Raw genomic sequence first — 25,842 nt, forward strand, 5'->3', positions numbered from 1 at the left:
GAAGAAATATCCTACTCTATGCAAATAAATAAATTAATTTATGCTATAAAGCTATAAAAGTTAAGCCGAATTAATTAAACTTTTAAAAAAAATTACCTCATTTATAAATTTAAGCAAATCATTTGGCTTTTTCCACCATTATTTAAAGCTCTGATCTCAAGAAGGACTACCTTAAAAACAAAAATATGACGACTATAAAACATTTAATTTTTTTAAATAAATAAAAATATTAGTTGTAAAAACTGAATGAAAACATAGAGGGCAGCATTGATTCTGCTGACATCAAAAAGCATACTCTGTTTTAATTTGTTTTCTCATGCAGTGAGGGACCTAAATAGTAAACCATCTTCATTTTAATATTTTCCCGAAGCAAAAAGAATATTTCATGAGCTTACAAAAATGAGGTAACGACTGTGGTGGGAAAAAATAATGGAATAATAATATGGAATAATTTTTTTACTAATTATCGTAAATTAAAAGACAATGTTTCTTTAACTCTAAATTTTTTTGAATTGTGAATTCATTTATTTGTAACAATGAACTTTAATTCCACAGAACTATGAAAACGGTTTAACTGAACTCCAAAGTAAAAAAAAATATTTTAACTAATATCTTTTTTTAAAATTATTTATTCATTTTGTATTATTTTTATTTTACCTTTTAGAAATTAAAGTCTATTCTGTTCGGTGCTTGTAACTTTAGAATTTGATATACCTCTTAAAACTCTTTGTACATTTATTTCTCCAAAGTTACCTGAAAGTTCTGGTTTACTATATAATGTATTTATTTTAGGAGCATTACACTTTTACAATGTTCTACTTGTTATTTAGTCTGGAGCAAAATTCATATTTCTTTTAAATGGAATGCATTTTACGTAGTCCTGTCATAAAGTTAATATTACTTTCGAGCAAGAATAAAAATATATTTATAAGTACCTATTTTCAATTGTTTATTTTCTTTAAATACGAAAAATTTGCTGAGCATTTAACTATAAAATTTCCAGTTATTAAGCGTGTGTTACTGGTGCCGACATCTATAAGGAAATAATTTAACTAAAATGATTAGCACTTAGAAAAATATTGCATGCCTTTTTTCTATAATAACGATAAAGGCGTCAAAAGAATATCTCGTGTGTTTTAAAAGATTAAATGCTTCAAAAGATTTTAAATGCTTTAAAAATTAAAATGCTATTCTATTTTTATACATTTACGATTTAGTATTTTTAAAATGTTTTTAGGTTGGAAACATTTTAAACTTCTAAAACATTAATATTTCCAATAACGAATATTAAATTATACATTCCCATGTACTTAAACGTCACCGACCGACTGTGTAGGAGTCAGGGAACTGCCCTTGAATCAGAAAGGTTCTGGGTTCGAATCCCGGGCAAGGCAGGATGTTCTATCCTTCTTTATACTTTCCGTCCATACTGTGAAAGAAACGTTGGCCCACCTTGTGCCCCTGAAAGAGCGGCCAACAAATATGCCGAAAGGTCACTCTCCACGTGGGCATCGAAAAAAAAATGTATTCATATAAAAGAAATAATGACTTTTCTAGTACACACTGCATAGCATCTATTAAACTAAACACTGATAGCACCAAATAAACAAAAATCAATTTTTGCAAAGATTATCAATTCAAATATATTAACAGTATTCAGATATTGTTCATTTATATAGTCGATTAAGGGAAAGGGATACTTTGAAGGAAAAAATATTACCTTTTTTAACGCTTTTTCAAATTCCGTAACTATACTTACTGTGTTTAGATTTAAGCACGATTATAAAACCCAGACTCTGTGTTAACACTAAACATACCAACACTTAATGTATACCTATTTCTATCATACCGGTCAATTGACCGGACTTTATGTTTCTTGATTGAATGTATGAAATATGGATGTCAGAAATGAAGTAAATTAAAAAAAAAACTTTACTATAATTAAACAAAATTGTATATTGCCAATTTTTGTGTATTACAAACACAAAGAATAAGAATTTTTAATTCATTACTCAACGCATTTTTTACATTTACAGGGTGCTTTCATTGTACATTCTCCGCAAACATATTTCCTCTAATTATTATTATTTCTATAATTCTTTTAATTATTCTTATAATTATAAATATATAAGAATAATACTTAAGAATTATATATTATTCTTATATATTTATATTAATATATGTAAGAATAATCTATAATAAATATATAATAATTATAATTCCTATAATTAGTCTTATAGTTAATATTATTTCTTCTAAGAACTCGTACTGTTTTGATTGTTTCGACATTTTTCTGGGTAAAAACTAACAGTTAGTTGAAAATGAAATAAAATTATCAAAATTAAATATAAGCTACTTCTTAAAACATTTAGTTTTTGTCACTTTTTCTTACACAAAAATGCCTATCTAAAATTTCAGGCACTTTCTTGAATTTTGAATTTACAGTTATTCTGATTGAACTAACTACGCAACAGTCTTTGCAGAAGAGTGCGAATGCAATACGTTGAACACGCATTACATCGTTATTTCTAATCCGATTACCTTATAAAGTGATAAATTGTTCTCCCGGTCAAATGACCGGTTGTGGTCGAAATAGGTATACGACAAGTATTATTCGAAACAAACAAATACAAAATAAAAATAATATTAATAGAATATTAACCGTATATAATAGTTAGAAAAAGTCATAAGTCACCTGTGCAAAAAAGATAAGATGACAAGCACATTTTTGATGCTAAAGTTCTAAAGTTCATTTGACCGGTTATGGTAAATTTAGTGTTAATTTCTTTGATTTCTGTCGGCATTTTGTATGGTTTTTAGTCCTTTTTCTAAAGAAATATGATAGCTCACTATATTCCATAGTCATGGATGAAGAGGCGTCAGACACATTGTTGAGAGCAACTACATGACTTGTCTTGTTTCAACAGTTCATTTAACTTTATGGCATTGTATTTCAAATTAATATAATTACAATTCACTGAGTCGCGTACTTGACTGACCATTGCATAGAATCTATTTCAACTGTGGATTTATAGATTCGACCGCTTCGACTCTGATATTCATGAAATCTTGCATTTGGACTCTTTCTTGATAATCTGGAGCATCCAATTTCATGTTAATGTCAACTATATTGAATACTGACATTGGTGGACCGTATGATTTGCTCAACACTGTGCTATTTCTACAGTAACACCGTGTTTAATACATCTCACGATGAGGTTAATGCGTTCTTATATGGATTTTCACTTTTCTCTTGTAAGCATTCAAAGTAAGAAACAGGTTGTTGGCAAGGGGATAAACATGTTCTGGGATGCTGTGTCTTCGAAATTTCCCATCTTTGTGTCCAATGTACTTGCACTCCTATAATATTCAAATCTTTTTGAGTTCTTGATCAAATAGTAACAAAATTGAAATAAAATATATCTGAAAATCAGATAGTAAAATTATCAATTATAAAAAGATCAAACATTAAATAAAAAATTAAAACTCTTATTTAAATTCAATCATACTGTATTAAAAAAAACGAAAGAAAAAAACGAATAGAAAAACATAATTAAATAAATAATAAATGTAAAAGCATTAATATTAAAATTAAATAAAAATTAAAAAGGAATAGTAAAACATATTCAAATAAATAAATGTAAAAGCATTAACACGAAAATTAAATTTAAAAAAACCAAAAAAAAAACTATAAAAGAAAAAACTAAGTGAAATTCAATAAAATATAATAATTAGGGAAATGGAAGTATAATAATATTGAAATCAACTTAAAATTTCCATAATTTTTTCAATAATAAATTTCTAAATTAATAATTTTAATAATAGTTATTTATTTCAATAAAAATATTATTGAAAATAAATAATAACTTAGAACAGAATAAAATAAATCTAATTTTTAAAATAATATTGCTAATATATACATCGTTTTTATCATATTTTCTTTTGATTGCCGTATTCTCAACTCCAGCCATTATAAACTCTATTGAGATTTCGATGGATGTACTATTTGAAGTTTAAAACATACGTTCTTATAAATATTTGGTGACTACGAAGTGGTTATACACATAAAATTTCCAACTTCTTTGAATGAGCCAATAAATAAATCTCTTCGGAAGTGCATCCCTTTGAAAAAACAGTCCTTCCTGATCAGAACGGAAGTTCTCATTCATTTCATTCTTCCTATTAAACCACTAATTAAATGTGTTTTTCCTTATGTGCAATTCAGAATTCTTTTTCATAAATTTGTATTTAATAAACAAGCAAAAAATTACTTAAAAGAACTCTGGAAAATAGTTTTATTATATTTATTACGTTAAATAAAATAGCATGAGCGTTACAATTATTTCGATCAAAAACGAAACGTATATATGTGGCTAATGCGCGTTGCAATTATTTCGTTCAGAGATGAAATTTATTAATGCAGCGGGGTAAAATTATTCCGATCAAAGATGCGTTTCGATGATACTCGTTTATTATCACTGAAATTCTTAAGAGTCTCTCAGATTCTTCACCTTCCAGTTTCTCCCATAGAAGCACCAGTGAATATAAAAATATTCTGTGAATAAATTAGTAAATACGTGTATTCAATCAAAAATACAATTTTTAACTAAAAAAGGGATTTAAATGCATTTATTTTACCACACACACACACACACAAAAAAGGAATTATAAATACATTTATTTCACTAAAAAGGCAATTAAATATATTTATTTCACTCTAAAAAGATAATTAAATACATTTATTTCACTAAAAAGACAATTAAATACAATCATTTATTTAAAAATAGACAAATATTTAATTAAAGGAACATCCTGAAACTCAACATGATTTAATTAACATTTCGATTTCACGCTATAAGTGGTATAAGGGGAATCTCTTTCCCAAGGATGTCAATTCCGGAAGCACCCATCGTAAATACTATTTTATGCTCAATGCCTATTTGTGCCAGAATTCTTCAATAATGTGTAGAATAATAGTACTTAAATAGGTGAAATTACTTTGAAAATTAATGGAAAAACCTCTAATTGGAAACTTGTTGTTTTAATTGAAAATATTGAAAAATTTGCGTATGTAATTTACACTCTGAAACTCTAGATTACGGTAAGATACCGGCAAAAAGTGTTCCACTTACTGATTGTAAAATTAAATTTAAGCTTGTAAAAATATTACGACATTAGGTCAGCCAGTAAATTTGTTTCGTAAAATATATGGCACTTGATCGTAAATTAACATTTTCTCCTGGAAAGTTCAGGCCTTGACGTTGTTTGAGACTCAGATAATTTGTTTATCGAACTGTTGAACGAGGCGAAATAATGTAGAGTTACCATCTGGCAAGGAATGAGAGTGTTACGTGTTCATTTTCAGTGGTCACCAGTGTAGAACAAGTTTTTGTACTGGTTGAGATCGAACATGTGCTATTTTGACTAAGTGTTATTTTGACTTTGCTGTACTTAATTATTTCTAAATTTTGTTGATTTAATTCTCAAAAAATGATACAGAAAATTAAGATATTCTGTCAAACTAAATAAATAAATAAACAAAAATGTAAAAAAAATTAAATAAAATGAATCGAATGAAAGCAAATGGTACTAATAAAAATGTGAAAAAATGTACAAAAAATCTTTATAGCGCATTTTTTGGGATGCACTCTAAAATGAAATGATTATACATAATCATTTCCTTCAGTCTTAAGAAAATGACTACGAATGTAGATTCTGGTAAATCTTGGTAGAAAGAACATTTAAAAAAAAATTAGAAATTATGAACATACAGAAAAAAAAGCCTTGTTTCAAATAATATGTATACATTTTATAAAATAGCCAGAAATATGTACTAATAACTCTCTCAGACAAAAGTTATGTGACATTAACGCAGAATAAATTATATAAACTTTCTGACTTCTGTGGCGAGTACATATAAAAAAAATTAAGTTATGCAACTTCACCTACAATTGTAAATTTACTCTACATTATTCTTCTTTCATAGAATGTGAAAAGAAAGGATTTAATGTTAGAGATTTTTATGATTAGACAAAACAATACTGATCCTAATAGGTTTGTTCTGTAAAGAACGCCCTTAATGCGTATTTTTAGAATCATTTTCAGAAACACATTAGAAAATTAAAGCTAAGAAGAAACATTATCGAAATCTGAAAAGTGCAAGAAGGCAATAATTTGATTTTGGGAGGGAAAAGAGAGATTATTCTCCTCTTTCAATGAATATTAGATGCTTTTCTTCGCTATAATTTGCCAGATATTATTTTTCCAGATTATTTTTTTCTTCACTTAAATATTAATTTGTATATACTTCCTTTGTTTTCATTTCTTATAAGGAATCTAAAAATACAGATTAAGGTAAGTCTTCTCGGAAAATCTTGCATTTAGCGATATAAATAGTTCTTACTCTGTCTTTAATATTATACCTTGCGTAAGGTTTTTTCTAAAATTGTTTGTTAAAAATATGTTCTTGAAAAAAGTTACTTAATACGTAATCAGCAAATAAAAAGTCACGATTTAGTTAGTTTTTACTCGTATCGTCAATTTACTCTGAGCAACTGATTTTTTTTTACTGACTTCCAAAATAAAAATAAGAATTTCTACAACAATACAAATGTGTGGATTATCTACGATTAAAACTTCATAAATATCAACTAACTTAAATTGAATTAGGAGTCTGAACGAAAGTTATTTTTAATAATAAATTAACGACGTCTTATTGAGACAGTTTTAAAAAATACAAAATTAATAAAATCCTAACTAAATTACAAATTTGCCAATTTCTAAATAATAAAAATTTTAGACATAATCACAAAGAAAGATGTATACATATTCAGGAATCTAAATGCGTCTTTTTTGCTAAAGTATCTAAAGAAACCTTTATTCAATTTCAAAATATTCGAAATTAAGGAAAATAATGATTACTCCTATTATTAATTAAAATTTATGAATATATCTGCACTTAATTTGATCGTAAGATATATTGCCATGTTATGCACCGTTAAGATTGAGTAAAACGTTTATTGATTTATTTTGTGATGTGTAAACACAAATGAGTGGTAAAATTATAAGAAAAACATTAGTTAAACTATTGTTCATATAATCATTAAAATAAACTTCAGATGCATAAAAAAATAATCTTTTTTAGTGGCCTTATCAATAATTTGTGGCAGCTATAAATAAAAACACAAATATTTGTATCTTTCAACCGGAGGGACAAACAAATTGTTTTTCAACTGATAATAAAAGTAGATGTTATCATTTGATCGAGAATGAAAGTTGATATGGAAAGTGATTTAGTTGACTTTTGAATGTGATTAAGTACGCACGTTTTCAGAGAAACATTTTCACTTTATTAACATTCAATTTAAATCTTACTTTAATGTTTGCAGTTGAATCAGTGGACATTTTAAGGTTAGTCTATCTTTACTAAATAAGAAATATGTATCATCTGCTTTAAATGTATTTTTGAAATTTTCTGAATATATTTTGAAATGACATGAGTTTTTATCGTTGAAAATTTGATTTAAAAAAAAGATAAGTTCTATTTTTAAATCTTTATAAATTTTGTTTCAAAATTCTGCTTTCTGATTATCGCCCTCCTTAATTTCAATCTTTTATTTCAAAAGACATTAGATTTTTAACAACTCACGTCCTTAAAAATTAAATTCATATATTTTTTTTCTATCTTTAATATTCAGTTCTTAATTTTTTTAGAAGTCAAATATTACTTTAAGCAAATATACATTTTTGCATTATTCTAAATACTTCCTGAAATTTTAATTATGAGAGAAAAAAAACAAATGAAAACTTTTATATAAAGCCACACTTAGGAAAAAGAATATAGTAAAATAAGTGTGACTAAGGATAAATGAGGTCATAATGTGATGTTAGTCTGTGATATCAAATAAAAGTCTCTTATTGTGACTTTTGTTACTTTGTGGATTCTTTACTGAGATCATCGAGAAACGCCACTTTGCTGCAAATTTGAACCCTTGAAATTCATTTTTCATGACTTAAATTTCATTTTTTTTGCATCTTATCTCATATTTATTTTTTTATCGAATGTCTCTCTAAGGAACCATTCTGTACAGAACAGTAATTTATTAGTCTTGGGAGCAGACTACAATTAAATATGTGAATAACAATAGAGTCGATTACAATCTTCAAAGTTGTAGCCTGTTGAAATATTTCCTTCTTACATGATTTTGAAAAAGAATTTGAACAATATTGCTCCATTCCCTAAAGTATCAGAATAAAAGATTTTAAAATAGAACACCACTTGTTAAACCCTCCTTGTAAAACACTCGTTGTCAAGATATCAAACAGTATTGATCTAAATTAATTTTAATATTCTCTGTTTAGCGAAAGAATTTGGGATGCTTTTTTCCATCCGTTTTTAAAATAAATGTATATGCTTACATTTTCTTTGAAATTCATGTTAAAAATGTCGCATTTTACACAACTTTTATAACCACAAACAGTTCTGATATGATTTTTTTTTATTCAAAAATATTATTCCAAAGGGAGAAAAATAACATAATTTTTAAGCGAAAATAATTCCATAAACTAAGTATTTTTGTAACCGTTTTATAATCTTTTGAATTTTAAATAAAAAGCTTTATTCTATTTCGCTTATATTAACACTAATATTGATTATGTTTGCATTACACAGATTTTTTTTTCTTTTGGAAGAAATGTCGGTAAATTTTCAATAGAAAATAACGCATTTTGCATTAGTGAATATCTTTCAGAAACTTTTATATTTGATAAATTATTCGAGTTTGAAATGTATGTAATAATTTGTGTAAAATTTTAAATTTAAATTTACAACTTACAGAAATGAGAATAGAGGGATTGTCAACACGATACAAGGAAATTATTACAACATTTATTTGATGTTTTATAGGAAAAAGCAAAAAGATTTTTTAATAAAATGGAAAGAAAAAAAAAGAAAGACAAAAGGCAGTGCTAGTGTTAGCCTTTTTTTCCCTCCTCCTCCTCCTCCTTCTTCTTCTTTTTTTTTTTTTTTTTTTTTTTTGGTGATTGATTGAATGTAGCGATGATTAATGCTATCTCATAATTGAACGTAGTCATTTGTAAAGAAAATTTTGCACGATAAAAATTCTTTAATTTTCGTTAGTGCGCTGTTAAGAAAAAAGAATTGAAATTATTTACAAAATGGAACAGAAGTTTCTGGAGAAAACTCATTTTCAAATGGACTCACATGCAAAAAAACATATAGTTTCTTTCATGTCATATGATCCATAATATTCAGACTTCTTTGTTAGAGCCGTAATAAGTAATCATAAGACCGGATGAAGTCCATCAAGAAGTCCTCCATGAAGGTGAATTTCTTCCAATACTTGATCCAGGAGTTCCCTTCTGGATTGAGTTCAAAATTACAAGGCTACGGACGGAGTTGAACAGTGGTAGTCGGCTGTTCAACGACTGTGATAAAATAAGACATATTTGTTAACATTTTTATTGTTTATTAACTTTCCTACATTTTGCACAGAATATTACTTTTAATTTTTTTTTCTTTCGGAAGGAGGGTCATAGAAATTTCTTTCATTTTTAGAAAATAACTGAGTGTATTCCAAGCGGGCAGTTCAGGCCTCAGAATCGGGGAAAGAAAAGAAGAAAAACAGGACATTTTTCTTTATAAAACAATATACTTACACTCCTTTTTAAAAAATACTACTTTTACAAAAATATAATACTACATTTTTCCACGCTACTTTAAAAAAAAATATAATTTGCTTTACTTAAGTGCAACCAAAGAAAACATTTGTTTCTAAGAATCATAAAATATGCTTTTTTTCTTTTCAAAATTATTTTATTTAGAACATAAAGTCTTAAATTTTTCAGAACAATTTAATTAATAGAACACTGAACAATTCATAATAGCTTCATATCAATTTATAAAAATTTTTAAAATAATGTTGCATAAAAAGAAAAAGCAGCATTAATTAGTCACTATTCTTTCATATTTGATTAAGATTTTTAATCTAGTTCAGTACTTTCTTAGTCAAATAATATTAAAGTAAGGGTTCAATAGTCTTAAAAAAATAAAAATTTAAAAAAAATTTTTTAATTTGCTAAATGATCCCTCAATTTGCCCTTTAAAAATTCTATGATATGATTACTGCACTTTTTATAATTTTATAACCGTCGTTGAACAGCCGACCCAATTTTTTGAGTTAACGACTACTAATGTTCAACTCCGTAGCCTTGTAATTTTGAACCCAATCCAGAAGACAAGGGAACTCCTGTATCAATCATTGGGAGAAATTTGCCTCCATGGAGGATTTTTTGGTGGAACTGACCCGCATTTGCGTTACATGGAGAGGATGACCCCGAGAACCTCCTACGGCTAGCCTGACGGCAAAAGATCTCTAACCCATGAACTGTCTACCACTGAGGTTATTTCGCGTCAGCACTGTGATGGGTGCAAGCCGGATGCGGAATTTGTATCGACCAGCCATTACCGGAATTCGAACCCGGTTCGCATAATTGGAAGGCGAACGCTCTATCCCCTGAGCCAGTGCGGCTCATGACCACTGTATTGATAGCAAGCACTCATTTTTTAAATCTTAAGAAACGATTGTTGCGAAACTACGAAATTCAACATCCATGATTTGTTGCTGGATTGGCTGAAAATAATAAATATGTACATGAACTTGAATTCATCCTCATAAAAATTAGATTATGTAAAATTATTAATTGAGTCATCAAATTTTCATTATTAATTAAAATAAAAAGATGTTGGATCGAAAATCTATATTTCTGTATTCTGCGATTCGATTCGAATCTTTTTTCTTTTTTATTTTGAATTCTTGATTACTTTAGTAGAAAATAGTGGTGTTCTGAACGTGCACAAAATTCTAGAATATCGGGGCAAAAATTGAAAGTCGGGAAAAATCATGACAGTCTAATTTTTCAGAAAATCTCGGATAACTGCAAACTTTGTAATGTATGAGGGCATTCAAATGAAACCCGACCACTAGTGTAAAGTAACGGTAACGATTTAATTAACTCACAAATGTAGTAATACACAGTGCACATACTCAAAAGTAGTCTCCAAAACTGTTGGCGCATTTTTCCCATTGCGACACTTAGTCGTTCGATTCCATCTTTGAAGAAGCTAGTAAGCTGCTGACGGATCCAGGCCTGGACCTAGTCACACACGTCGTCGTTTGTCGATGTCCGCGTATAGCCTGTTTTGGAGGTCCAAAAACATGAAAGTCACACTGTGAAAGGTTTGGACTGTATGGTGGATGTTCCAGCCCCCCTCCCTCTAACCGGTCTCCAAGCTTCTAATTCAGTTTAATGACTTCGTTGGGACATCACATTCATCGAAACAACGCCCTTACTGAATGTCGATCATTCTTTTCCGCTTTATCTTACATTAAGTAGAAAACCAAATCAAATTCTCTGCCTCTAAAGCGTCGTCATCAACTTCAAACTCAAATTTTGCATACTGCGAAGTTTAAAAATAAGAAAAATTTACATTTGTGACTCTCTTCCTCCATTTTATATGAAAAATTGCTTATACTGCTATTTTACACAAGACTTACAATTTCTTTTAATTGTTTTGAGCAGTGTATTAATTTTTAAACAATTGTGTTAAGTCCAAGCTAGGGCACATTTATAAATCTTCCGGGGGGGGGGGGCACAAGAGTCTATGTACGCCACTGTGACTCAACGCAGGATTTCCGGGGTCATGCATTTTTTCCCATCTCATCATTTTTCATCATCATCATTTTCTCTCTCTATTCATCTATGCAGCTCGTTGCTTTTCTCGTTCATGGTTACATTCTGGCAATGTTTAATTCTTTATTCAGAGCTGGATTAACAGATGGCGTAGGTTGTCCAAATTTCTGCAAATTATACAAGCATGTTTTGCAGCACTTTGCGCACTCATTTCAAAAGGAAGCGTTTCGCGAGGGTGCTGTTTGTTTCGAATGGGTGCTGTTTGTTCGAAAAAATGATGCAAAGAAATGCGATATTGGTGCCAAGATTGCACAGTAAGACCAAAGAATAGTCTTGTTTCGAAGTCTATCATACTAAACTTCATTTTTAATAAATCTTTTGTAAGTACTTTGCGTGTTTTTATTAGTATATTCATTTTACTTATGTATTTCATAAAATAAATCGTAATTTAATCAAGATTAATCATTAAAATTTTGTTTTTCTATGGCCATTCTTCAATTTCAATTCTCCGACAACCTTTTTGTATGATCTAATTTAATTTAATCTAATTATACGCAAAATTTTTTATATACATCCAAATTCATTCGTATACTTAAAATTCGATAATTCAGGAACTATTTAACTGACTTTGCTCAAATTTTGCATTTTGCCATGTAAAATTATGTACATACTTTAAAATAGCGTAAAAAATTTCAAAAATTCCATAAAATTTCAAAATGTAAAATAATAAAAGCAATAAATATTTACTAAAATTCATTTTTTGTATGGAATTATCTTTGGAGAAACGAATTTTATAACTAAAACAAAAAGTTTTCAATTCGCTAAATTCACTTCGTTCTCGAGATATTACAAAATACGCAAAATGTAAAATAACATAAAGGGGTCCAAATTTTGTAACGATATTTGATTGATTGATTAATTCACTATATCTCGATAACTTTTTAAGAGAATTGAAAATTTTTGCACAAAATTATAAAATTCTGTTGTCAAAAGATAATCTCAAGCAAAAAAAAAATATATATATAAATATTTTTTATTTCTTATTATTTTATTTAGTAACAACAAAAATAAAAATTGAATTGAAAGTTAAAAAAATTTTTGCACCATATTAAAATTTGGAATTTCTATGACAAAAAAATATGAGCGAAATCGGTCAAATAGTTCCTGAGAAATCGAATTTTAAGAAAGTCATATTTTTAAAATTCGATTTCTCCGAAACTATTCAACCGATTTCGGTTGAATTTTGTAACTTGCCATTTAAAATTACATACTTTAAAATGGTGTAAAAAAATGTATACCTTACAATTCAAAATTTTTTCGATTATTACTAAATAAAATAATAAAAAATTCTAAATATTTACTAAAAATGTTTTTTGCGTAAAATTATCTTTGGACTAACAAATTTTATAGTTAAATGCAAATTTTTTTCATTTCACTAAAAAAGTTCTCGAGATAAAGCGAAAATCGCAAAAAATTAAATTAACATTAAGGGATCCAAACTTTGGCCCCTCTCCTGATCAAACTATGGGGACCATATTTCCCAGATAGCGGCTACCCTCTATATTTTGAGGCTCAGAAATCGGAATCCGTCGATAGAAAGGTATGATTATTCAGAGAAAGTACGCTTTTGTGTCCGATTTCGAGGCTTAATATATTGTCTGCATTGATTAATTAGTTAATTTGGGGTCACCCTCTCGAACCATTAAGATTGAGTTATAGAACGTAAAGATCTTGATCACTAGATTAAAAGTTATTCAGGGTGGTCCATTTTTTGTTCTCGCACTGTACAATAAATCCGAATATATAGTAATTATAAATTGAATTTCATCTTTTATAATCAATTTAAATATTCATCTTTTGAATTGAATTTCATCTTTTATAATCAATTTAAATATTCATCTTTTGAATTGAATTTCATCTTTTATAATCAATTTAAATATTCATCTTTTGAATTGAATTTCATCTTTTATAATCAATTTAAATATTCATCTTTTGAATTGAATTTCATCTTTTATAATCAATTTAAATATTCATCTTTTGAATTGAATTTCATCTTTTATAATCAATTTAAATATTCATCTTTTGAATTGAATTTCATCTTTTATAATCAATTTAAATATTCATCTTTTGAATTGAATTTCATCTTTTATAATCAATTTAAATATTCATCTTTTGAATTGAATTTCATCTTTTATAATCAATTTAAATATTCATCTTTTGAATTGAATTTCATCTTTTATAATCAATTTAAATATTCATCTTTTGAATTGAATTTCATCTTTTATAATCAATTTAAATATTCATCTTTTGAATTGAATTTCATCTTTTATAATCAATTTAAATATTCATCTTTTGAATTGAATTTCATCTTTTATAATCAATTTAAATATTCATCTTTTGAATTGAATTTCATCTTTTATAATCAATTTAAATATTCATCTTTTGAATTGAATTTCATCTTTTATAATCAATTTAAATATTCATCTTTTGAATTGAATTTCATCTTTTATAATCAATTTAAATATTCATCTTTTGAATTGAATTTCATCTTTTATAATCAATTTAAATATTCATCTTTTGAATTGAATTTCATCTTTTATAATCAATTTAAATATTCATCTTTTGAATTGAATTTCATCTTTTATAATCAATTTAAATATTCATCTTTTGAATTGAATTTCATCTTTTATAATCAATTTAAATATTCATCTTTTGAATTGAATTTCATCTTTTATAATCAATTTAAATATTCATCTTTTGAATTGAATTTCATCTTTTATAATCAATTTAAATATTCATCTTTTGAATTGAATTTCATCTTTTATAATCAATTTAAATATTCATCTTTTGAATTGAATTTCATCTTTTATAATCAATTTAAATATTCATCTTTTGAATTGAATTTCATCTTTTATAATCAATTTAAATATTCATCTTTTGAATTGAATTTCATCTTTTATAATCAATTCATCTTTTATAATCAATTAATTTAATTTCTGAAATTATTTTTTTGTAGGATTTATCACAAAAGATGTTTATTAAAATTGCAGTTATTGTGGTAAGTAGCACTTTTAAGACGTAATTGATGATTTTTTCTTTCTTTTGAGTTCTTCTTGATCATCACCTACTATTAAAAATTTATGAAAAAATAATTACAATGAAAAGCTGTGTTTCAAGTTACATGCAAGCTAAAAAAAACTATACAGGGTGCCCAAAAGGAAGGCCAGATATTTCGTAAAATATGCATCGGATAAAAATCTAAAAGAACACGTAAGAAATAGTTTCAAAATATAGATTCAATGATACCTAACTCAATCACCCAACCTCCCCGGCTAAAATTGAATTTGGTGAATAGCTCCTTTTACAGAAAATTGTATCCCAACGTTTTAATTAAAAGCTTTTTAAAAATGCTTTTCTAGAGTAACCCTCCTCTGTTTTTATTCTTGTTATAATTGTGCTGTCAATCCAGCATACTTGATAATTTTGAATTTTTCAGAAAACTTTCAATTAGACACGATTTTCATTCAATTTTAATTCATCAATTATTATTTACATCGAATTCCTTGTTTTCTATTCATATTTGTCATTTCTAAGTCATATAGATTTCGCCCAGAAAAACAAAAGCAAAAAAAGTGGGAAAAGATTCGCAAAAAAGCGCGCAAATATGCAATGACTTTGAAAAAGATAAGAGTTTTAAAAACAAAATATCGTTACGTTTAAAATTAAAAAATGACTCATGTCAAATTTCAATTTTATGGTTGCATTTCAGCAGGGATTAGAACAGAATACATATTTTTTCACTATTTCAAGTTTAACAGTTGATAATTCTTAAATAATAATCGAAGATCTTAAATTTTTTTGCTCCATTAAATTACTTGAAACTTTTTCTACACACCTTAGTGATTTCAAGTTTCTGAATGTTATAGATTTCAAGCAGCAAAACAAAATGTAACGTAAAGCAAAATAAATGGAAAAAAAAATCCCTTAAAAATGCAATGAGATTTGAAAAACCTGTGACGAAATTTAAAGAAGACTTAAAAAGAAATACCACATTTTATAAATAAAAAAGAAGAAAAAAATATTGTCCATCAACGAAAAATCATGAATGAACGCTATGTTTGTTTTAGCTAAGTTCCTGGTAAGTTTACCATATTTAAATATTAATCACTAAATTTAAATATTTTTTCATTGTCATCAAATTATTTTTAGATATATAATTAATTTCACTTCCACTCAATAAAAACATTTTAATAAATTAATAATAAATGTTAAAAAGTATGTTTTGTAAGAAATTACTTTTGAGTAAACTGGTTTCATCAGTGGATGCAAATGTTTCTGAAATCGCTCAATTCGTTTTAAAGTTATGACCACAAAAAATGAAATTAACATTAAAGGGACTATACTATAAAGGCCACAACTTGCGTCTACTCCCTCACTCCATATTTCAAGGGTCAGACATATGTAAAAAAAAAATGAGATGCTTATTTAGAAAAAGTACGTTTTAGTGTCTGATTTCGTATCCTAATTAATAGTTAGCACTAATTAATTAGCATAATTGAAATCACCCCTTGGAATAATTATGATTTACATTTAGTACGTGAAAACTCGACCATCAAAATGAAAGTTATTCAGAATGATTCCTTCTTTTTTTTGCTCTCTGCTCAGGGTCTAACTAAAACAAAAAAGAGGAACATTTACATAACTTTAATCGAACGCTTGGATTCTCATTTATTATGAGGAAATCTGAATGTTTCGGGGAAATTAAATATTATATATGCAACTAATTATATTTACTAACATTAAATATGTAAATAATTTGTGCAGACGATATTTTAAGTTTCAAGATTAGACACAAAAACTTATTTCCTCTAAATAAACAAGCCTTTTTTTTTAATTATTCATTACTAGCAACCTGCGGTGAGCAGCATGTTTGCCTACATAAGCTTCACGGTTTCACGTTGTCTTTCATCTGCAGGAACTTTACTGCTCTCCGGCAGTATTGTTTTGCGTCTTCGGAATTTGTAGTTTGAGTGCAAATCGGAAGATCCCATTCACCTCTTGGTTTGCTTACACTGACTCATGGAGCTGGAGAAGACACTCCCATTAGCCCACTCCTTTCAAGGTGAAGCAACCGCGAGAGTTTTCCGCCATCTTACTTGCTGCGTCGTTGTGCGCTCATACATCTTTCTATTTCTAGTTAATCCATGCTTTTTAACGAAGCTTGGAGGGCGGTTTTGAAGGGTTCTTAATTTGATTTAAAGTGTCGAGTTTAGTCTTTTAAGTTAAATAAGAGATCCATCCATCCAAGCTTTCTCCATTTTTTATTTAGCCGTTAGAATTTTCGTATTTCTAACTTTTAGAAAAAACATTTCAACTTGACACAATTTTTGAAACAAATGGAATTCTTGGTAAAGTTAATATTAGGTCAAGTTCATTTAACAATCACTATGCACTTTTCAAAACAATTTCAAGAAGATAAAAAAGTTTATTATCTAGAAATTTAAAATTTATATTACTCTGATAGTTTTAATTCATAGGTCCATAAAGTCAGGTAACTAATTATTTTAAGAAAAGACAGGAAAAAAAATATTAGGTAGTTATGAATGTGTTGCATCCATGGAGCTAATTTCAAGCTGAATATAGAAATAAATTGAATACCACAATATTTTTTTATTTTATTTAAACGACTTAAAACTCCTCATGCACCACAAAGTATAGCATGAGGCTTACAGTTGTAAGTAGAAAACACCACAATACCACAATATTGAAAGATGTTTATTGTTAAAGAATGATTTCAGAAAGTGAAATACATAAATTTATACAAATTTCTCTTGCTAAAAATAAATCCATACATATGAAGATTTATACTTAGATAGTTTTATGAATACTTAAATAGGACATTTTTAATTGCATGCAAAGTAAATCAATTTAAAGAAAAATATGTCAAAATGTTTATTAAAAAAAAGGAAAAATATGTTACAGATTAATAAAATATTATCACAGTATTCTAGTGATTATTTAAAAAAAAAATTCTTAAACCAGAGCAAAGGCACATTGAAAAATCTAGAAACAGATCCTTAAATATATACATATATTTTGTTTATAAATTGAATATAGCTGTTTTCAAAATTATTAAATTTGAAAGAAAAAAAATTAGCTTAGGGATTAGAAAATTCTATGCATTAAAAAAAACAATAATAATATATATATACAATACATTGAGAGAGAAACATGTTCAATGCTTTCAATGAAGCTATGTACATTTAATGTATACAACAAAAAGCAACTAACAATTTTCTTAGAGGGGTGCATTGAACTTTATAAATCCAAAAACATTTAGAAAAAAAATACTTTAACTTGGAGAGTTTTTAAAACAAAAGTAGATCTATTTCATTTTACAATCGCTATGTATTTATCAATACAACTTAAAAAATATAATTAAATTTATTAAGAATTGTAAAATTTCAACCACCCTGAGAGTTTTATAAGTTCAAACTTAAGAGTTCAAACTTACCAATTATTATACTAGTAAAGGTAGATAAACTTATTACGTTAAGAAAAATTAGAATTTAAAGAACAAGCTCTGAGCGGTTATGAATATGTCACATCCATAGAGCTAACTCATAGCTCAATATAGAAAATAAAATTGAATACCACAATATTGAAAGATGTTTCTTGTTAAAAAAAGAATTTCAGAAAGTGCAATACACAATTTATGTTCATTTCTCTTGCTAAAAATTAGTCTATACAAATCCATATTAATATACCTAAATAATTTATACTATGAAAATTTTATGAATACTTAAAATATGACATTTTTAATAGCTTACTAAGTAAATTAGCTTAAAAATTTTTTGTCAAAATATTTCTTAAAAACAAATAAAAATTGGAGATTGAGAAAATATTATCACAGTATTCTAGTGGCTAACTCAAAATATCTTAGCCCTGAGAGCAATAAACAATTTCTTTAAAAAGGTTTAACTTCACAAATCCTTATGTTTAACTTCACAAATACTTTGTTTAGGGATTAGAAAACCCTACGCTTTAATAAAAATTATTATTATTTTTTTAGGGGAAATACATTAAATGAAGGTATAGAACAGAAACTATCAATACCTTAACATTAAGCAAAAACTACATCACTATAAAGCTTAGAATAAATGTATATGTAATCATGGAGTACTTTATTATTATCTAATATTACATGCAATCACTTGTATATAATATTAGATTTTTAATAAATTTAAATTTTTTTTTTTATCTATTTCATATTTGGAATGCAATGGGATACTTTCTGGTTTTAAAAAATATCAATTTTCAGATGAATAACTTCGACAGAAATAAATAAAACTACAGCTGAAATTTTTATAAAGTAACATAAAACCTTAAGATGCAAGAAGTCATAATTAAAACAATATAATTAAAATAATAAGAAGTCCACGAAAAAATAATAAGACAAAGTAAGACTATTCGAATAACGAATAAAATAAAAATGATAATAACTGTCCGAACATACGACAATTCAAGCATAAACGAGCTACAACTGCCAATGTTTTGAAGTAAGTAAGATGGCCGACGGTTAATTTCGCGGTTAACATTGCCGAGTTTTCGGCTTCACGAATTTCTGCTAGTGTCTCCTCCATCTACTCCTAGCTCCATGCACTGACTCCCCATTGCGGAGTTTCACTTAGTCGCCCACTTGCACAAACTCACTTCATCACTGTTTTATGCCAGAAAAGCCGGAATCGACTATGCAGCGCCAAACGCACGGTGGTACTTTGGGAAAACGTATTGCCTAGCTTTTCTGTAAAGTAGTTCAATAATTACTCAATATCAAAAAGATTCCTTTACTGATTTGTTCTTATAATTTGATAAGAAACTTATGCATTAAGTTTGAGACTTTAATTTTTGTCGGAATGTATCATTTCAAATTACTGTCAATTAAGTCAATATTAAATTAATATATATTTATAAACATTTATTTATATTACTACCCCTAATTACTACCATAATTGCAAAAGATCAAAATGAAACAGCTTTAATTATTTTTCTTATAATCTTTCAAGAAATATAAGCAGCGTGTTATTTAGCGTTACTGTCAGTTAGAGTGATAATTACAAAACATGTAAGCAAAATTTCTTTAGTGTTTCCATTTATTTGATAAGAAACAAATGATCAAGATATTTTAGACTAAGTAATCAATATTGTAGATTTAGTAAAAACAACTAGTTTAGACTGTCTTATTAAAACGTGTTTTTAAGCGTTTCTGTCAATCAAGCCACTAATTAGGAAGACCTTTAGCTTTCTAACTTCAGGGAAAGTGGGATAAATAGTAATATATATATAATATATAAATAATTAATATATATATATATATAAGTATATATATATATATATATATATATATATATATATATATATATATATATATATATATATATATATATATATATATATATATATATATATATATATATATATATATATATATTAATTAACATGTATTTATAAATTAAAATACATAAATAGTATATGTATATTTAAAAACATTACAGCTATTATGGAATCAAAGAAGTAAGTTTTGTTCTTAGGCTAGACAATTTTGTTGATATATTCATGCAAGAAAAGCTTTATTATTTCCTGTGTAACTCTTATAGCAAGTTACATTTAGAAGCATTTTTTAAACATAATTTTGCTTCTAAATAAAAATAAAAAAAACTTATTTGAACAAGATATGAACTGTATAATTTTTCATGCTCTTAAAATTTAGAATCATCTTTTCAGTTTCAACAAAACATGAACAAAAAATAGTTAACTTATAATTTTTTGGCACAGATGTGAAACAAAATATGACTTTCCGTAAAATAAAATAATTAAAAAGTTCGATTTACCCTAAGAATTCTCAAACTCAGAACTCTATCGGGCTTTTAGAGAGCCTGATGTTGTCAAGTATGTAAAAATCCAAAGAATTAAATGGGCTGGTCACATCATTCGAATGAACAGAGAGCGTTCGACAAACATAATCTTTTTGGCTCAGCCCATCGGATCAAGGCCCAGAGGTCGACCAAAGCTGAGATGGGCCGACTGCGTGGAAAGAGACTTTCAGTCTTAAAAGTCTCAAACTGGAAGACAACTGCCAGGTGGAGGCCGGCCTGGAAGAAGTTGATTGAGAAGGCCAGGGTCCACCCGAGGCTGTCGTGCCATTGAGGAAAGAAGGACCCTTAGAATTCTCAGTAAAACCTTTCGTGAAATAATTTTTCCTCTAAAAGAGTCCGTAAAAATAATATCTGGTTACCCACTTATAACATTTTTATAAAATTAAGCATAAATAAATGTTTTTAGAATTTTCAATGCGAATACATTATTTTACACAATCTACATTTTAATTTAAGTTATAATAATTTTTTATTGCTTTTTTTGAAGAATATTTTGCAATATAAAAATAATCTTCGTAAAAAATTGTTTAAAAAGCAACAAAAAAATGTGAATTCATATTATTAGCATTATTTTTCAAACACCTGCTCGAATTAATTTCTATGCAATTTTAATTCTAAATAACCATGGTGACAAAACACGAATCAATCTTGCCAACGAAAGTATGACTTCTAAAAATAATAACGGCTTCTAGTGTTGCTGTAAGTCATCAATAAAAATTGTAGACTGTATTTTATGATTATTTCAGGTCTTATTAGAGTTTCAAATTTTAAAGATTGGAGGAATAACACATTTTACGGAGAGCGGTAAGATTATAACAATTTTGTATTCTTAAACACAGTATTTCTATTTACTGATAGTAAAGCATTTTATATTATTAGAAATCATTGTTTTTTCAGGGACGATAAATTTATTCACTTTTTTTTTTTTTTTATATTTTAGTTCTCAAAAAGTATATATATAAACAAAGTGATGTGACTGTTTCAAAGAAAGTATTATTTAAGACTGCAGTATATCCAATATTTGTGCAATGAAGATATCAAATTTAAAATGCAAAATCTTACTTACACAAAAAAAAATTATATTAATTCTAAAAAAACATGTAATATTTAAATATCTCTTGACAGAATTATCTTTTAACATACCAACACTTAATGCACACCTATTTCTGCCATAACCGGTCAATTGACCGGACTTTATGTTTCTCCATTGAATGTATGAAATATAGACGTTAGGAAGGAAATAAACTAATTAAACAAATTATATATTGCCAGGTTTTATGAATTACAAACACAAGGAATAAGAATTTTTAATTCCTTACTCAACGCACTTTTTATATATACAGAGTGCTTCCATTGTTCATTTTCCACCAACATATTTCTTCTAATTATTATTATTTACAGAATTATTATAACTATAAGAATTATAAGAATTAAAATTCTTATAATTATTCTGATAATTAATATTATTTCTTCTAAAAACTTATGCTGTCTTGATTGTTTCGACGTTTTGCTGGTTACTAACAGTTTGTTAGAAATCGAGTAAAGCTATCAAAATAAAATATAAGCTACTTACCAAAACATTTAGTTTTTGTCACTTTTTCTTACACAAAAATGCCAATATAAAATTTTAGGTACTTTCTTGAAATTTGAATTCACAGTTATTCTGATTGAACTAGCTACACAACAGTCCTCGCAAAAATGTGCGTTGATCCAAATACGTTGAACACGCATTACATCGTAATTTCTGATCCGATAACTTTATAAAGCAATAAATTGTTTTCCTGGTCAATTGACCAGTTGTGGTAGATAGAGGTATACGACAATTATTACTCGAAATAAACAAAATACAAAAAAAACAATAATAGAATTTTAACTGTATATAATTGTTAGAAAAAGTCATGAAATCAAATGTGCAAAAACGATAAGATGATAAGCGCAATTTCGATGCAAAGTTCTTAAATAGTCATTTGACCGGTTATCATATGTTTTGGGCTAAACAAGTATTTTTTTATTTCAAAGAGCTTAATTTTTCATTCACAAAAATAATTAAATTTAAAAATATATTAATAAAGTAATTTAAATGATGATATATTTCCATATAATTGATAACAAACTTTTCTTAATAATCATTTGTTAAATTGAATATGAATTATAGAAAATTTATTTTTGATGTAAAACAATGATGTTTGATCTTTATAAATAGTTTCAAAAATTCAGTTTGCAATATTTTAGAAATTTAACAGCTTCATTAGCTCTAAAAGCATAAAATAAGAAAAAAGATTTACGATTGAGAAATAAAAGCATGTATGAAAAATCAACGCTTAGTTGCTAAATAAATGATCATGAATAAATAATGCTGCAATTCAAACCTATTACATGATTGTTTCAATACAAATCTTGGCTTACCTTCAATTGATTAAAATTATTTCAATTTCGATTTTAAAAATCAAGCGCAATTTATTTGGTGAAACGGGCAAGCAATAAAATATGTTAAAAAAGTAAAAAATAATTCTTTTTTTAAATGTGTATTACATTTAAATGTGAAGTAAGAAGGATAATAAAGTAATTTCAATTAAAGCGATTGATATTAATTAGGATAAAATCTGACAAAAAAGAGCTATTATACTGAATTAAACTTTTGAATGGTTAATTAAAATAAATAAGCAAAAAAGTAATTGAAATGAATTGCGAGAACACCTTATGAGTCCCAAAAAAAGTCTTTAGGTAAAATAACCGGAAAAAAAAGAGTCCCCCTATTTATGTCCCTAAAAGTTTAATGTATTTGAAGTCCAGGAAATTCTTTAGGGGTAATTTATGACTTAAATTTAGACTAAGAAAAGATACAATCAAAATGAGATATTTTAAAAAGCTGTAGATGGAAGGACAAAACAGAGACAGGTAATTTAAAAAGAAAATGACATTTTCTCATAATGTAAAATGGGTGGTTCTAAGGGGGATACTTTTAGAATTAATACTTATTTGTAAAGAGCGTTTATTGCTCTTTTGATAGAAGGGTAAAGAATATCAATTATTATTGTAGACAGTTTTTCTCTCAGTTTTTTTTTTAAGCTTTCCATAATTTTTTTAATCTTTTGTTTTTTTAATTTTTAGGTAAATAAAACTAAGATTTTTTTTCAAAAAAATAGTGGATTTTATCTTCCAAATTATTTATAAAAAAAAAAAAAATGCGTTCTTAAGAGATGATTGAACCGAAAAACCTTCCCGTTGCGTATGCTACTGTCATACACTGCTGGGGCTCTCACCTATTTTGAATTGTTTCTCCGTGCGTCTTTAAACATGCAGGATTATTTTTAAAAATCATCTTCATTTTATGTTTTCTAATAATTATTCTCAAAAGTTGCATTCAAATAGGTGAGCTTGTCAAGATAGTCGCAAATTTATTAAATTACGGTAAAACAGCTATTTTTGAGCTGATTTGAAACAATTTTCGACAAGAATTATTAGGAAACATAAATGAAGATAATTTTTAAAAATAAAAGTACCTGTTTAATTTCACACGCAGAAAAAGTACGTAATAGGGAAAGCACTCCTAGTAGCTTACGATGGCGTTTTCAGAGATGGGATCTCGTGCAATTTTTAATCTTTAATGATGTCCCCTAGAAGTTTAATGCAACATTTATCGGTCACCCAATATATTCTTCAATCGGGCATTTATGGAAACGATCGTCATTTACAAAGAATAGGGATCGAAAAGCTTCTGGAAAATCACCACGATTCTATATATTTATAATTTCAACTTTGTCACCAACTTGTCATTTTAAATCAAACAATTGTCATCTTAACTTGTCATCTTAAATCATTCTGAAAACAATTGAAGAATCATTTAACATCAATTTAAAACAGAATTAACAATTGTTTATTAAGTTATCCACAGCAATTTGTAAAAAAGCAATTAACAGGATTTCAAATTTCATTAAAATTGATAAGAAAAGTATACTTCAGGAAATGTACTAATCTGAAGAAGAAAGAAATTATTATTAAGATCCAAAATTTGTGCGCACAATGAAGTGCTTTTTGTTGCAATAGATTCTCGGGTTCACCTTTTTATAAATAATGGAAATTTTCTAAGAAATGGATTTTTCAAGTGATTTTGTAAACATCTTTTAGCTCGACCTTCTTCGCATTGGAATGGAACGTCTGATACCGAATCAAATGCCGTCAAAGAACTTTTATATCGATTAATTCCTGACAGAGCAGCAGAATTTAATGTAACGGTGGACTACTCATTTGATAATAAAGATGCTTTCATGGTAAGTGTTATTCTTTAAACATATTATTTAGTAATTTCCAAATCTAGTCCGTGATTATTTTATACCTTATATTAGAATCAATTAACTTCGCAAATTCCATGCAAACATCGCAAAAATAAAGAAACTTTCCGTTAGTTGAGTATTAGTAATAGATCGTTAAATTATATCACGAAAGAGCACGTAATACTTAAAACATATAAATACATAGAACAACAGTTTAAAATGAAAACTATTTGAAAGGAAATACACAGTAGGAAATTAATAATAAGAATTTTTTTTTTTGCAACTAACTTAAAACAGGAAACCATTAGAACGCTTCTGAATTCAAATATTTGTGAACTGCTGATGCGGTTAATACGGGCTAAAAAGGAGAATTTAAATTATTTCTGAACAAACTAAGATGAATGAGCAGTTCTAAAATTTTACGTTAACTCATATATGGGTTTTGAATATGAATAAATTTTTAAAAAAAGAGCGCACTCTCGGTTTATACAAAGATGAACTTACATTTTGAAACCCTAAAAAAATAAAAAACACCTAAACTTCTAATGAGAATGAAAATGTATTAATTATATTACCGGAAAGGGACAAAAATTGAGGCAATACATTAAACTTCAGTGTCGTATACAGTGCGCAAAATAATGAACAACCGGAATAACTTTTGATCTAATGATCACGTATCAAGACGTATTCTGAATGGTTCGAGGGTCTAACCGGATATATACTAATTAATTAGTGCAGACGATATTGTAAATTTCGAAATTAGATAAAAAAGCGTACAGTCACTGAATAAACATATCTTTATTTCGATGGACCCTCAAAATACGCGAGAGTGGAACCTAGAAAATATAGTCCCAATTATTTGGTCATCATTTTTGTTTTATTCTTTCATTGGATCTCGTAAAGATTCTCTAACTTATCAA

The 25,842-nt window shown here is 27.2% G+C and overlaps 1 protein-coding gene across 4 annotated transcripts in view; it reads left to right on the forward strand.

Annotated features, from left to right (window-relative positions):
* The first annotated feature begins 7,203 nt into the window (after positions 1-7,203).
* Positions 7,204-25,842, forward strand: part of Naglu (N-acetyl-alpha-glucosaminidase) — an 86,805-nt gene continuing 68,166 nt past the window's right edge. For 2 of the 4 annotated variants that reach the window (XR_011638300.2, XM_087155029.1), the window contains exons 1-4: positions 7,275-7,410; positions 14,729-14,770; positions 21,395-21,452; positions 24,777-24,919. Coding sequence is in view for 3 of the 4 variants with exons in the window: in XM_087155029.1 (XP_087011155.1) it covers positions 14,744-14,770; positions 21,395-21,452; positions 24,777-24,919 (228 nt within the window). In the remaining variant the exon portion in view is untranslated. Of the gene's footprint in view, positions 7,411-14,728; positions 14,771-21,394; positions 21,453-24,776; positions 24,920-25,842 lie in introns of all 4 variants that reach the window. The other 2 variants (XM_016069664.4, XM_071187957.2) reach the window with 2 other exon arrangements.

The sequence above is a fragment of the Parasteatoda tepidariorum genome, chromosome 11 (genome assembly GCF_982258835.1).
Source record: "Parasteatoda tepidariorum strain Cologne lab strain chromosome 11, Ptep-v5.0, whole genome shotgun sequence".
Taxonomy (NCBI): Eukaryota; Metazoa; Arthropoda; class Arachnida; order Araneae; family Theridiidae; genus Parasteatoda; species Parasteatoda tepidariorum.